The sequence below is a fragment of the Vigna unguiculata genome, chromosome 8 (assembly GCF_037176805.1).
Source record: "Vigna unguiculata cultivar grain cowpea cultivar isolate G323 ecotype 2 chromosome 8, ASM3717680v1, whole genome shotgun sequence".
Taxonomy (NCBI): Eukaryota; Viridiplantae; Streptophyta; class Magnoliopsida; order Fabales; family Fabaceae; genus Vigna; species Vigna unguiculata.
The window spans coordinates 5,977,664-5,991,229 of NC_140799.1; the positions used below are offsets into that span (position 1 = coordinate 5,977,664).

Genomic DNA, 13,566 nt, shown 5'->3' on the forward strand with positions numbered 1-13,566 from the left:
AATTGCTTGAGCCAAACAAGTTCACAGGCAGCTGAGGCCATAGCTCTATATTCTGCTTCTGCACTAGATCTTGCTACAACACTCTGTTTCTTACTTTTCCACGAGATCAAGTTACCACCAATGGAGACACAATACCCAGATGTAGATCTTCTATCAGAAGGAGATCCTGCCCAATCAGCATCTGAATAGCAAACAACTCTTGTATGGTTATTAGAACCATATAACAATCCTTTTCCAGGAGATTTTTTAATATACTTCAAGATGCGAATGACTGCATTCCAATGATCTTCACATGGAGAATTAAGAAATTGGCTTACCACACTGACTGCAAAGGAAATGTCAGGACGAGTAACGGTAAGATAATTCAATTTCCCAACCAATCGTCTATACTGCTCAGGATCAGATATAGGCTCCCCCTGATTTGGTAGAAGTTTAGTATTGGGATCCATGGGTGTATCAACAGACTTTGAACTCATCAATCCAGTTTCCTCCAGAATATCCATGGCATACTTTCTTTGAGATATAACAATACCATCATTGGACTGTGCCACCTCAATACCCAAGAAATATCTGAGTTTGCCAAGATCTTTGGTCTGAAAATGGTGACAGATATGTTGTTTCAACTGAGAGATGCCATGGTTGTTACTCCCTGTAAGAACGATGTCATCAACATATACTATCAAGTAAACACATCCAGCACTCGAGTGTTGATAAAAAACAGAATGATCTGTTTCACACCGAGTCATACCAAATTGTTGAACAACATTGCTAAACTTTCCAAACCAGGCCCTAGGAGATTGTTTTAGGCCATATAGTGATTTGCGAAGACGACATACCATCCCAGAAGACTCCCCCTGAGCAACAAACCCAGGAGGTTGCTCCATATAAATTTCCTCTTGCAAATCACCATTGAGGAAAGCATTCTTAACATCCAGTTGATAAAGAGGCCATTGTTTAAGAGCGGCCATGGCGATAAATAAACGAACAGAAGCCATCTTTGCCACGGGAAAAAAGTATCTCCATAATCCAACCTAAAAATTTGAGTATAACCTTTGGCTACAAGACGAGCTTTGAGGCGATCAATAGTACCATCAGGTCCAACTTTGATAGCAAACACCCACCTGCAACCAACAACAGATTTCCCAGACGGCAACGGGACCAGTTCCCAAGTTCCACTATTATGAAGAGCACTTAATTCATCTGCCATGGCCTGACGCCAACCAGGATGGGCTAAAGCGTCACGGACAGTTTTTGGAATGGTCACAGAAGAAAGAGAGGAAAGACATGTATAAAAAGGTAATGACAAGCGATGATAACTCAAAGCAATATAATGGGGAGAGGGATTACGGGTAGAACGCATACCTTTTCGGAGGGCAATGGGAAGGTCAGACTCAGGTGTCAGGGCCGGAGGAGACAGAGTAGTTGGCACTGGAGTGGAGTCACATGGTGGTGGTTGTGATCGATTACGGCGACTATAAACCTGAAGAGGTGGTGGAGGAGCAGGTGACTGTGGAGCAGGAACCGAGGGTGAAGAAGACACAGTAAGAGAGTCACAAACAATAGGAACGTTAAAGGTATTAGAAGAGTTGTCAGGATTGGATGGAGTCAGAGGTGAAGATTGACTCTTAAAATAAAGGGAGAACTCATTAAAGGTGACATCTGCAGACACAAAATAACGGTTAAGAAAAGGAGAAAAACATTTGTATCCTCTTTGTGATCTTGTAAACCCTAAGAAAACACACTTATGTAATCTAGGAGAAAGCTTGTCAAGACCAGGACTAAAATTATGAACAAAACATGTAGACCCGAAAACTCTTAAAGGTAAGGGATGAAGAGGTTCATGAGGGAATAAAATGGAGTGAGGTATGTTATTCTTTAAAACCGAAGAAGGCATACGATTAATGAGATAACAGGCAGTAAGAATGGCATCACCCTAGAAACGTTCAGGAACCTCGCCATGAATTAAAAGAGTGCGAGTGGTTTCCATAAGATGTCTATTTTTACGTTCAGCTACACCATTTTGTTGAGGGGTATAAGCACAAGAAGTTTGATGCAGAATACCGTGAGAAGCCATAAATTGTTTGAAAGAATGAGAAAGATATTCACGGCCATTATCACTACGCAAAACTCTAATAGAAACACCAAACTGAGTTTTAATTTCATTAAAAAAAGATTGAAAGATATGAAATAATTCCGAACGATGTTTCATTAGAAATAACCAAGTGCATCTGGAGTAATCATCAATGAAAGTAACAAAGTATTGAAAACCTAAAGTAGACTTAACGCGGCTAGGACCCCAAATGTCAGAGTGAACCAAGGCAAAAGGGGACGAAGCATCACGTGTGACACTACGAGGAAAAGAAGTACGAGTATGCTTGCCTAATTGACACGACTCACAATCCAAACGAGACAACTTGGACAAGGCAGGGACAAGCTGTTGTAACTTGGCAAGGCTTGGATGACCAAACTGAGCATGAATAAGAGAGGGAGACTCCATAACTGCACCAATGTGTGTAGAGGGACGAAGATGATAAAGACCATGAGACTCATATCCTGTGCCAATCACCTGTTTCGAACTCCGATCCTGTAAACAGACAGAATTGTTGGTAAAAGAAACAACACAATCAAGAGAACGAGTTAGGCGACTGATGGACAACAGGTTAAAAGGAGACCCAGGGACATAAAGAACATTATCAATGGTTAAAGAAGGAAAAAGTTTAACAGTGCCAACACCATGAGATGAGACTCTAGAACCATCAGCGAGTGTAACAGAAGGTAAAGGATTAGTAGAGGATAAAGAAGAGAACAAAGATTTGTTACCAGTAATATGATCAGTGGCTCCTGAATCAAAAACCCAAGGACCAGGAGAAGAAGATTGAGTCAGACCAACAAAAGATGTACCTGTGTGAGCAACAGATGCAGTGGAACTAGAAAACTGTTGATCCTTATACCATTTGAGAAATTTGTTGTACATAACAAGTATATCGGATGAAACAGAAGAGAGTTCAGAACAGAAAGAGGCAGCGGAAGACGCCATAGAGGAACTGGAAGACACGCGGCTTCGAATGCGGCTTCGAATGGCGCGTGAGGGATGATCAAAACTGTATGGTCGCCGGTCGGAACTAACACTCCGGCGACGACAACGGTGGTGGCGACTTCGGCGGCGGCTCCGGCGACGGCTCCGGCAGCGTCTCCGGCGACTACTCCGGCGACGGCGCCGGCAGTGGCGCCGGCGGCTCCAGTGGCAGCAGCGGTGGTGGCGGCAGAGGTGGAGGCAGCGATAGCGGAGAAAAAAAAAACCTTAAGCTCTAGATACCATGTTGAGAATAAAGAAGATAGGGATTGAGATTAATCTCCCTTGTGTATAAACCACACATAGGGTAATCTATTTATAATAGAAAGAGGTACAAGTAAAAAGAGTAACTGAAAATAAAAAGATTAAATAGAAGATATTGTTTGATATTGTGGTTATCAATATCTAACAATATCTTAATAATATCAAACTATATCTAACACATATTAATGGCCTGCTGCTGTGGCAAAGTCGGAGTCTGATTTGACACAGAAACTGAAACATGATACGGGGGGGCTTTCAAAATATCTTTAAATGGAATGGAGGTCTGAGGATTCACATAATTTTCTAGCCCATGAGAAGACGTATTGTGTGAACCATGCAAAATATTTGCACGAACGGATGTATCTGATGGCAAGCTAGATTCAAAATTTGCTTCATGCATCTTTTCGTGAACAACTGAAATACAACTATCATAACCACCAACAGATCTCATGATGGAGCTTGGATATTCCATTAACTGACCAATTCCAAATCCCAGATTTTTTTTGCCACCAGAATCTTCGGCAAAGCTCACACCTATATCATTTTCCAAATATTTATTGGTCCCTACGACAGATTTATTTGATTGCCTTCCTGTGTGACCATAATCAGAATATAGTTTCTTAGGCATGTTAGGGCTGTCATCAACCCACAAAATTTCACTAGCTTGTGTCTTTCTTCCAGGTACATCAACTTGCAAAAATGGTGAAAATGATACACCCTTAGCCACATTTTGTATTTCTGATCTAGCTTTAACAGAAGCCTTACTCACCGCTGACATATAGTTCTTGGGTTTAAGCTGAGGCAATTCTTCAACCATTTTGAATGAAGCAGCAGCATAGCTAAAATTATTCTGTAATCCCTCCCCCCTGCTGAGGTCTGCATCTAATGTACAACGTACATTGTTAAGAGGTTTCTTCAAAATTAAACAAAAGGACAATACACTGACTAAATAATAGATACAATATAACACTCAAGCAATAAGCTAAAACAAAACATTGATTCAACGCACTATTAATCATCTGCTTCTGAGGTTGCAATTTTGGTGTACTGGCAAGGGCCTTAAACTGCAGTGGTTCTACAAATGATGGAAGTGGATTTCCTGTCTGAGGTGGTTGACCAAGCCTAAGGTCAACATTAGATGAAGCCGCATCTCTGCCTACAAGACCATTTGCATTTTTTTTCATGCAATCATGGTCTTTCAAACGGTTTGTTGGTGTTTGCAAAGGTGAGTGGACAGTTGACAAACTTACTTTCCTTTTCAGAGAATCCAGGAAAGGAGGTATAGGGTGACAACCATCATCCAGTTGAGTTCCACCAAAATTTGGTGCAGTTGTGTACATAGCAAGATTAGATTCCATTAATTGGTTTTTCAACTGACCAACAAAGCTGTTTTGTGAAATACCAGTAAAACCTTTGAGTGGAATGTTGCAACCATCCTGGATTGTTGTTGCTTGTTTTCTGGACAATGTACCAATAAATAAATTGTTCTCCATATGAGCATTATTTGGACACATGACATAGTCAGAAGACTTTCCAGACCTTGACATGACTGCAGATGAACTCAAAATATGAGACAAATTAGTCTTGGACATATCAAATGCCGATGCATTGGATTTCATCAGACTTCCTGTTGTTGATAATACTTCTGGCCAGTCCCATTCATTCTCATTCCCCAGAGACCTAATCTAAAGCATCATAAAAGTATCACCATCGAGTGTTCTCGTTGCTTCAAACATGCAAATAAGAAATTCAATTCTTAAAGCCAACAACAAAAGGAAAGGTAAAATGAATGCACAGATTTATCAAATTTGCACACACAGTTTAAAATATGGTTCTGTTGTAATAAGTTAGCAAGAGTTCACACAAATAAGTGTCATTGCCTATAACAATACTACAATGCCCTAATGAAAGAATAATCATCACGAATGACTATAACTATGACTAGGATGAACAAATATAAGATTAGCATACATGTTTGGGTTGTACAGTAATCTAAAGTGTAATATCTAGAGTTATCGATATTACTTTGTAGTTGCTATTTTACCCCATGCAAAACATACTTACAAAAACAGGACAGGCTGACTGAATAAGAAATACAATTCATGGTTTGGTGGTATGATCGTAAATCTAATAGGAAATTTATGAAGTCATTAGTCAGCAAATAAGTAAAAGAACTTGCTAGTGACAATTTATATAAATATATAAGATTTAATAGTTTGTAGCATAGGAGAAGTTTAGCTTAATGATTAGCTTTCTTGACTGTCAGTGTTAGAGAATGTGCATATGGCAACCAGTGTCATAAAGAAGATTTAATTTGCACAGTCCAACAATTTAAATCATCTTCCTAACTCTTAAAATCCTCCCAATATTAGAGGGAAGACAAAAGTAGCAAGCAGGAAATTTAGTTCGCTTATCACCCCCCTCCTTTCCCTCCAAATTTTTAAACCAAATTAGGATAAAACAATTCCCTCCCTCTTCTCTGTTCCCTCCAACCCAACACACTAAACAACAAACATCAGCTTATGTGTACTAGAAAACTTCCAACAGAAAGGAGAAAATAGAAGCAACTGAATAAAATTTTAGGGACCAGAACATGACATCCTCAAATCTTGAATAAACTTGAAGAATGGAAAAGAAATCTATGATTCCATGCTCAGTGGAAAAACTTAAAGGAAAGCATCAACACTCAGAACAAAGAAGATGATAAATTCCTAATGTAATAATAAGCAAAAGATAAAGTACAAACACTCGTCTCCAAAACACAATAGCATACATTATATATCAAGAAACATCAACAAAAAAATTGCATGAGAGCTACGACTTACCCCAAACTTCAAAAAGTAAAGCTTCCGCCATTGTGAAATGGTCTCCCCACTCTCCATACAAACAGCATCCCCTGGATCACCGCCATGTAAACCTGAATGCTGCAATATCAGAGAAGACAAACCAGTAAGCATTAATTGTGCATAAAATTGTGAAATCAACTGCTCAAGAAGGGTGTGATTAAACATTGTTATAGAGTAGAACCAGTTTTACGGGATTCACCTCACAAAACTTAAGAACAGACATGTGGGAACAATGGCATGAGCAAACAACACCAAGAAGCCCTGTATGGCTAAGAAGAAGCTGGCCACCTTTAAATTAAAATTGGAAATGTGAGCTATCTATACAATAACCAAGGATATATCTTATTCAATAGGACACTATAAGCTTCTACCACTCACTTTTTCCCATGCAGAACACACGAGGACACCCACTCATATAAGGAGTTGAATACTTAGATGAGCTCCATTCTAAAGCAACATTTGGTGTAGTGTGAATATCTGAGCAGCGACCGTTCAGACCAAATGCAGTGCATGTACCTCGGCACTGACCTGGAAAAGAAAAAGATTCCGCCACTTTTGTATCACCAGGAACTGTGTGCTGAGTAGCAGTATTGCTTGCCCAGATATTATGGAAGACAAAATTACTACTATTATTCAAACCAACCATTGCTCTAGAAGAAATCTCAGGAAAATTATTCACCCAACTTTGCAGGTTACAGTTAACCAAATTTTCTGTTATCAACCCCACACCGGATGTCCGGAAGGTTCCACTTTCTATAGAACCAACAACAGAATTCCCAATAGCATCAGTATAATCACCAGATGACATGCCAAGCTTGCATTCAGACATATTCTGAAAATCATACCGTAACGAGGATGGAGAACCATAAAGTAGAGTCAGAAAAGAATTTCCAGCATCTGTTTGGCCTGATCCATGGGTGGTTGAGAGGGGAAAGCTTGGGTAAATAGGGCCTTGCTTCCCTCCAACAAATTTTGATCTTAAACCATGGGCAAATTGTGGATAAAGATAACTTGCATCCATCTCCTATTTAAAAGAACGTGATAAAAGAGATCTATGAAAATAGCAAGAGTACTACTAAAAACACAGTGATCTTAAAAGAAAGAGAAAAAAATTCTAAAAGACGGTATTATTAATGATGTAGTACATGCAAAGTTGGCGACTATAAAGCATAGATACAACATGTGAGCCAGATGCAGCATAACTGTTAGAACATTAAATAACCATAATACAAAATATAAAGAATGAAATTAACAAAATACATAAGACTTAAACCAAAAGATAATCACTGTTTTAAAAGAGAGCAAGGGCGCATTAGCTGTTGTCACCTGATAAAATATTTCAACTTCTCCAGTTATTGTATCTGTAGTATTTCCGTCTATAATGCCATAAAAGTTCAAAAAGAAAAAGAAGAAAAAAATGTAAAATGCATTTAGGATTATTCAAAGTATCCAACATAGGTAAGCCGGTATTTTAAGTGTTCATACTCATTTGGTTGCAACTGAAGATGAGCGTGCTATTCCCAAAGATGAATAAATACTATGAAAAAATTCCCATCATGCTCAAACGAATTTTGAAGCTACTAGACAACAGTAGCCTCCACGGAAAACAAATTATGATCATAGGCAAGGCCACATAAACAATTTACAATTAGTGCACTAAAGGAGCAGTAATGAGATCCAAAACAAACCAAATTAATAATATCATTTTTGTAAGTTGAATGAAAACCTATCCACTCTAAAAAAGGCCACCCAAACCGAAAACTACCAACCAAATGCAAACCTTTTCTGCTCAGCAATTCATCACCACTGTCAGAAATTTCCAAAACTAGACGGAATATTATTTCTTAATTGTCAGTAAAGACCTTGTTAAGAAAAAAAAAATTAAGGACATTTGGGGTCCTAACATCCATGTTCTTTCTCATTATATTAATTTTTTAATTTAAAAACAGAAAACCTGCAGATCCCGAGCAGATGCATTATTTCCAAAGAAAAAAAGCTTTCCCAGTTTCCAATGAATGTTCTTGGTCGATCAAATTTACTACAATTAGTGTATCCAATCAAACTACTGTGATATGTCAACTAAAAGTTCGTTATAAGAGACAGCAAATAAAGTATCACTAATACACGCCACGTCACCAGATACTAACTAATTCAAGTGTATATACGTGCAAACATAGACGCTTTTCAATTAGATTTGAGTCCCACTATTGGAATTTTTTTACAAACTCAAAACATCAATAAATGAGGCAAAAATAATTCCGCTATGCAAATCTTGACACAATACATGATTCCTTTAAATAGAATTGGTTCCTATAAAAAATAAATTGAAACGTAGTGACTATTAGTATTAGTACTGTAATATCTCAACTAAAACTTCATTAAAAGAGACAGCAAATAACGCATCGCTATAACACAACCACATTAGCAATTATTAGTTCAAGGAGTGAGCATAATACAAACATAGACGATTTCCAAGTAGACTCCATTTCATAGAGAACTCGAAACCTAAATAAACACGAAACAAAAATCTTTCACTATGCGAATCACGTGACACGATACATAATTTCTTTAAATAGCATTGGTTCGTAGGAATATATATATATATATATATATATATATATATATATATATATATATATATATATATATATATATATATATATATATATATATTAATAATGACAATAATGACGGCACCAACAAAATTACGGAGAGTTTACATGGTCATCACGGTTGAACAATGATAAATTACATTGCATTGCATCGAAACAACAAAGCAATTTATCAGGTTACAGATAAGAACACTCACGAAACGTACGTTCGTCATCGCATTACTGCATATTTGGTTTATCATCCAACACAACTCGACGCGTGTTTTTTTTTCTAAGCAATGCATAGTAGATTTCACGTTCTTTATGTGGAAATTGGCATGAAAATGCGTAATTAACACGGAGTCGAACAGAACTAAACTGTAACAACCGAAACGCACAGGTAATCACAGTAACCGAAAGAAACAGCTCAGACAAACAAACAGAGCAGAGTCAGGTTACCGGCTCCGGCGCCAGTACGGAGGAAACCGTCGCAGACATGGACGGCTGAAACGGCGAATCACTATTCCTCTGCCACGCGCCCTCCATCTCTCAAAATCCCAAACATTCCACGAAACCACTGGAGAGCCACGATGATAACCACTGCGGAAACAGCGTTATATAAGAAGAGAACAAGGAAATGGAGAAAATGCGCAGAGTGAGAAGTGAGAACCCTAAAGCGAAAGGAAGTGGTGGAGTTGTGTTGAGCGCAGTGGGAACAGCACCTGAGGAGGGTGTGGATAAAAGCGGGGTGCAGGTGATGGTGGTGGAGCAATCCGAGGCTGACAGAAACTGACACGAAAGGTTATGTTCGGGGATTTTGGAGCGTTGATCTATCTTGTGTTTGAGGGAAGAGAGAACGGAGGCCGTTGATTATGAATACAGGTAGTTTGGTCAAGTTGTGTGAGCAGGTTTTACTGGGCATCGTTGCGTGGCAACTCTCTCACTCTCAATCGGGGGCAGTCTGGTTTTGCCAATGGAAAGGTGACACGTGTCCTAGTAATAATTTCTCTTGCGGTGTTTCTCTATTTTTATAAGTTCGGCAATATAAAATTAGTAGAGTACTAATATGTTAGTTTGAAACTTTAGCTTCAAATTAATCTAATATGTAAAACTTTTATAAAACGGAACCATTTGAATTCATGCAGTTCTAATTTTACATTGTCTACTTTTATAAAATAAATATATACTATTTTATGTAGTTTAATTCTATAATTTCGTTCTTTATATTATTTTTATTTTAGTATATAGTTATTTCTCTTTTTTTTTAATTTTTATTATTAATAAGATTATTCAATTTAAACAACTTATTAACATTTTTAAATAAACGTGATTGATTGGTTCCATTTAAATTGTTGGTTTTGTTTTGAAATAAATAATTCAAGTCAAACTTATTAATATTATATGTATTGATAATAGTATTTCTTAAAATTAAATTAGCTCTTCTTGTGGTCACATCTAAATTCTTTTATACTATTTTCTTCTAATTTTAATTTTCCTATTATGGTTTAATAATTACTTCGAGTCTTTTCATTATTTTTTTTAAGAGAAATCACATTTTTAGTTTTCATTTATTCAACTTCCTTTCTAAAGAACAATTTAAATAGAGAAATATAATGTCTTAAATTTTAGCATAGGTAAATATCAAACAAATATAGAAATTTATAAATAAGATGTAGACATTTTTTAGTAACCTAAAAAATTATTTATGTATGATAGTAAACTGAAGGGAAAAGATAAGTCCATCAAATTTCCTAAAAAACAAAATCAAATTCTTCAGGTGAATAACTAATCTATTTATGTTTTTTTTTTTTTTGTTAAGGATTCAATTCTCCATCCCTCTTCATTTCTTAGTTTTTTTTTCTTAAGATAGGATAATATTTCTATAATATATATATATATATATATATATATATATATATATAAACTTGTTCTAATTATATTCTCAAATTACATAAATTGGATGGTCAACTGTGTTAGATTCTCTCGAGTATTAATTTTCTAGTCTCATAATTGTCTATATAATTGAGATAACTTGTGTTATACATTGATTGTGAGATAGTTTGGTACGTTTGCATTTAGACATTTCTTGTTTAATGTGAGAATATGACCATATTTTTTAATATTTGAGTGTTCTGAGCTTGTGTGTAAAGAGTTATAAGGGAAGCAATTATTGTAATGAAATTGATTTTTGTCTGATTCTTTTTAATATAATTACATAAATGGTTAGAAAGGATAAAGACAATTGTTTTTATTTATGTGTTTAAAGTTAGTTAGTTAAATAACCAACCCTGATATGTGTTAATCATTTGTTCTTTTTAAGCCTAATCGTTTCATTATTTTATCCTTAGCCTTTAGAGAGAAAAATATCTTGTTCCACACCTTAGTCAAGGAGAACAAGTTAATGTTGAGTAATATAAAGGTATGAGATCATATCAGTTTGGGATAGGGTATAAACATCCTACCAGGATATGAGATTGGATAAGTTTGTGTTAGAATTATGCAACGAAATGTTTCATGTGTGGACAAAAACAAGAGCGGGTTGAATTGGTTTGACTAATACAAATTAATACTTTAAGGTTTTCCCAAAATTTATCATTTAAATTAAAGATTCTTTTCTTTAAAGCAACTGAAAATTAATAAAGAGAGTAAGAAAGAAAAGATGAACACAGAATATTTATACTGGTTCGGATCAAAAGACCCTACATCCAATTGTTAATATCTTGAACAATGAGATTAACTAAATCACTAAAATAAATCACAGTACAATTAGATAAGAGAACGAAAGTGGGGCTTTCAAAGCTTTTAAGAAATTTGAAAAATTGATTCAAAATGAAAAAGATTTGAAAATCAAAGTATTGAGCAGTAATCATGGGAGCAAATTTCAAAATGAATTATTTGAAAATTTTTGTGAAGAAAATGGAATTTTATATAACTTTTCTGCACATAGAACTCCTCAACAAAATGGAGTTGTAGAAAGAAAAAATAGACCATTAGAGGAACTTGCTAGAACAATGTTAAATGAATCAAATGTTCCTAAATATTTTTAAGCTGATGTTGTGAGTATTGCTTATTATGTTTTGAATATAGTGCTTACTAGGTCTATCTTGAACTGACTAGTTATGAATTGCTTAAAGGTAGAAAGATTAATGTTGATCATTTAAAGATTTGTGGATGTACATGTTTTGTATTAAATAATGGAAAAGAAAATTTAGGAAAATTTGACTCTAAAGCAGATGAAGTCATTTTCTTGGGATATTCTCTTACTAGTAAAGCATATAAAGTCTTTAATAGGAGAACTTTAAATGTAGAAGAATCTATGCATGTTGTTTTTGATGAAATTGTAGACCTTGAGGAGAACCTTCTTGAGTCAAATGCAAGTGATGAAGAATATCTTAAGGAGGCACTTGGCGAAATATACTTAAATGAGAATTCACTCCCTCAACCTGAAGATCTTGCAAAAAGTTAGAGATCACCAAGGATTATCTTTGGACAACATCATGGGAGACATATAAAAAGAAGTAACTACTAGGAAGATGACAAATTTTTGTATGAATGTAGCCTTTTGTTTCACAGATTGAGCCAAAGAATGTGGAAAAAGCTCTTCAAGATGACCAATGGTGCATAGCAATGCAAGAGGAGCTAAATCAATTTGAAAGGAATGAAGTTTGGGAACAAAGTGGAAACAAAGAGGACTCACATCAAGTCATTGGAACAAAGTGGGTGCTTAGAAACAAGTTAGATGAAGATAAAAACATTATCAAGAACCAAGCTAGGCTTGTTGCAAAAGGATGCAAACAAGAAGAAGGTATAAATTATGATGAAATATATGCTCCGGTTGCAAGGTTAGTGGTTATACTCCCTACTTCTTGTATATGCCTCTATTATGAAATTTAAATTGTATCAAATGGGTGTTAAGAGTATTTTTCTAAATGATTTTATTAAAAAATATGTGTATGTTGAACAACCTTCTAGTTTTGAGGATTATAAGTTCCTAATCACATCTATAAGTTAAAGAAAACACTTTATGGATTGAAACAAGCACCTAGATCTTAGTATGAAAGATTAAGCACGTTTTTGTTAGAAAATGATTTTGAGAGAGGAAAAATTGATTTAACTCTATTTATTAAAAGAGTAAGTGATCATATATTGCTTATTCAAGTATATGTGGATGAAATAATTTTTGGATCAACTGATAATTCTTTGTGTGAAGGTTTTGCAAGTATTATGTAGGGAGAATGTGAAATGTTAATGATGAGTGAATTGACATTCTTCCTTGGACTGCAAATTAAGCAAATGGAAGGAGGAACTTTCATATCTCAATCTAAGTACTATGAGGAAGTACTCAAGAAATTTGGAATTTGTAACGTCCTAACTGAATATTACTTAATAAAATAAATAAATATAAATAAAGTTCAAATCATCTTATATTATTAATCCCAAAACCCAAGAAATTTAAAATTCGTCCATCGCGCTTAAATTCAAATTCATAATTTCGAATGTAATTATTACAATTCAAAAATCCAAAGCTAATGGAAGAATAAATAACACAAATACAAATGTCTTATAATATTTCCCTAGGATAGAACTCTTTCTGTCTCTAAGCATCTCCAGCATCATCTGGAAAATCATTTACTCCCGTGTGACAATAACCAGTGCGGACCTCATTTTCTCTTCACTCTTATCTTCGCGCGAGCTTCCAAGGTCACTTAGCAACTACGACGATGACGAGGAGCTTCTAAAGTGGTTTTTGTTTCATTTTTCACTCATATTTATGTTATTTCGATGCCTTCTA

General features: G+C 35.6%; 1 protein-coding gene across 6 annotated transcripts; it reads right to left on the minus strand.

The window, feature by feature from the left end:
- Window positions 1-2,607: 2,607 nt before the first annotated feature.
- LOC114194744 (uncharacterized) lies at window positions 2,608-9,702 on the minus strand. 6 transcript variants are annotated; one of them, XM_085665311.1, is made up of 7 exons: window positions 9,234-9,702; window positions 6,562-7,207; window positions 6,383-6,471; window positions 6,163-6,261; window positions 4,877-5,022; window positions 4,347-4,795; window positions 2,608-4,219 (listed from the first exon to the last, which is right to left on the minus strand). In XM_085665311.1, the coding sequence occupies exons 1-7, from the start codon at window positions 9,318-9,320 to the stop codon at window positions 3,510-3,512; spliced, it is 2,226 nt and encodes a 741-aa protein (XP_085521437.1). In that variant the 5' UTR covers window positions 9,321-9,702; the 3' UTR covers window positions 2,608-3,509. The 6 variants fall into 6 exon arrangements, with proteins under 6 accessions (XP_085521437.1, XP_085521435.1, XP_085521434.1 ...); XM_085665309.1 differs by having other exon boundaries at window positions 4,347-5,022; window positions 9,234-9,374; window positions 9,497-9,701; XM_085665308.1 differs by having other exon boundaries at window positions 4,347-5,022; window positions 9,234-9,374; window positions 9,445-9,701.
- Between the last annotated feature and the right edge of the window lie 3,864 nt (window positions 9,703-13,566).

Coding starts and splice junctions, on each gene's coding strand:
- LOC114194744 (XM_085665309.1), bottom strand. CDS start 9,320: ATGGAGGGCGCGTGGCAGAGGAATAGTGATTCGCCGTTTCAGCCGTCC. Junction 7,208..9,233: donor CCGTACTGGCGCCGGAGCCG/GTAACCTGACTC, acceptor TCTTTTAAATAG/GAGATGGATGCAAGTTATCT. Junction 6,472..6,561: donor TGTGTTCTGCATGGGAAAAA/GTGAGTGGTAGA, acceptor TTTAATTTAAAG/GTGGCCAGCTTCTTCTTAGC.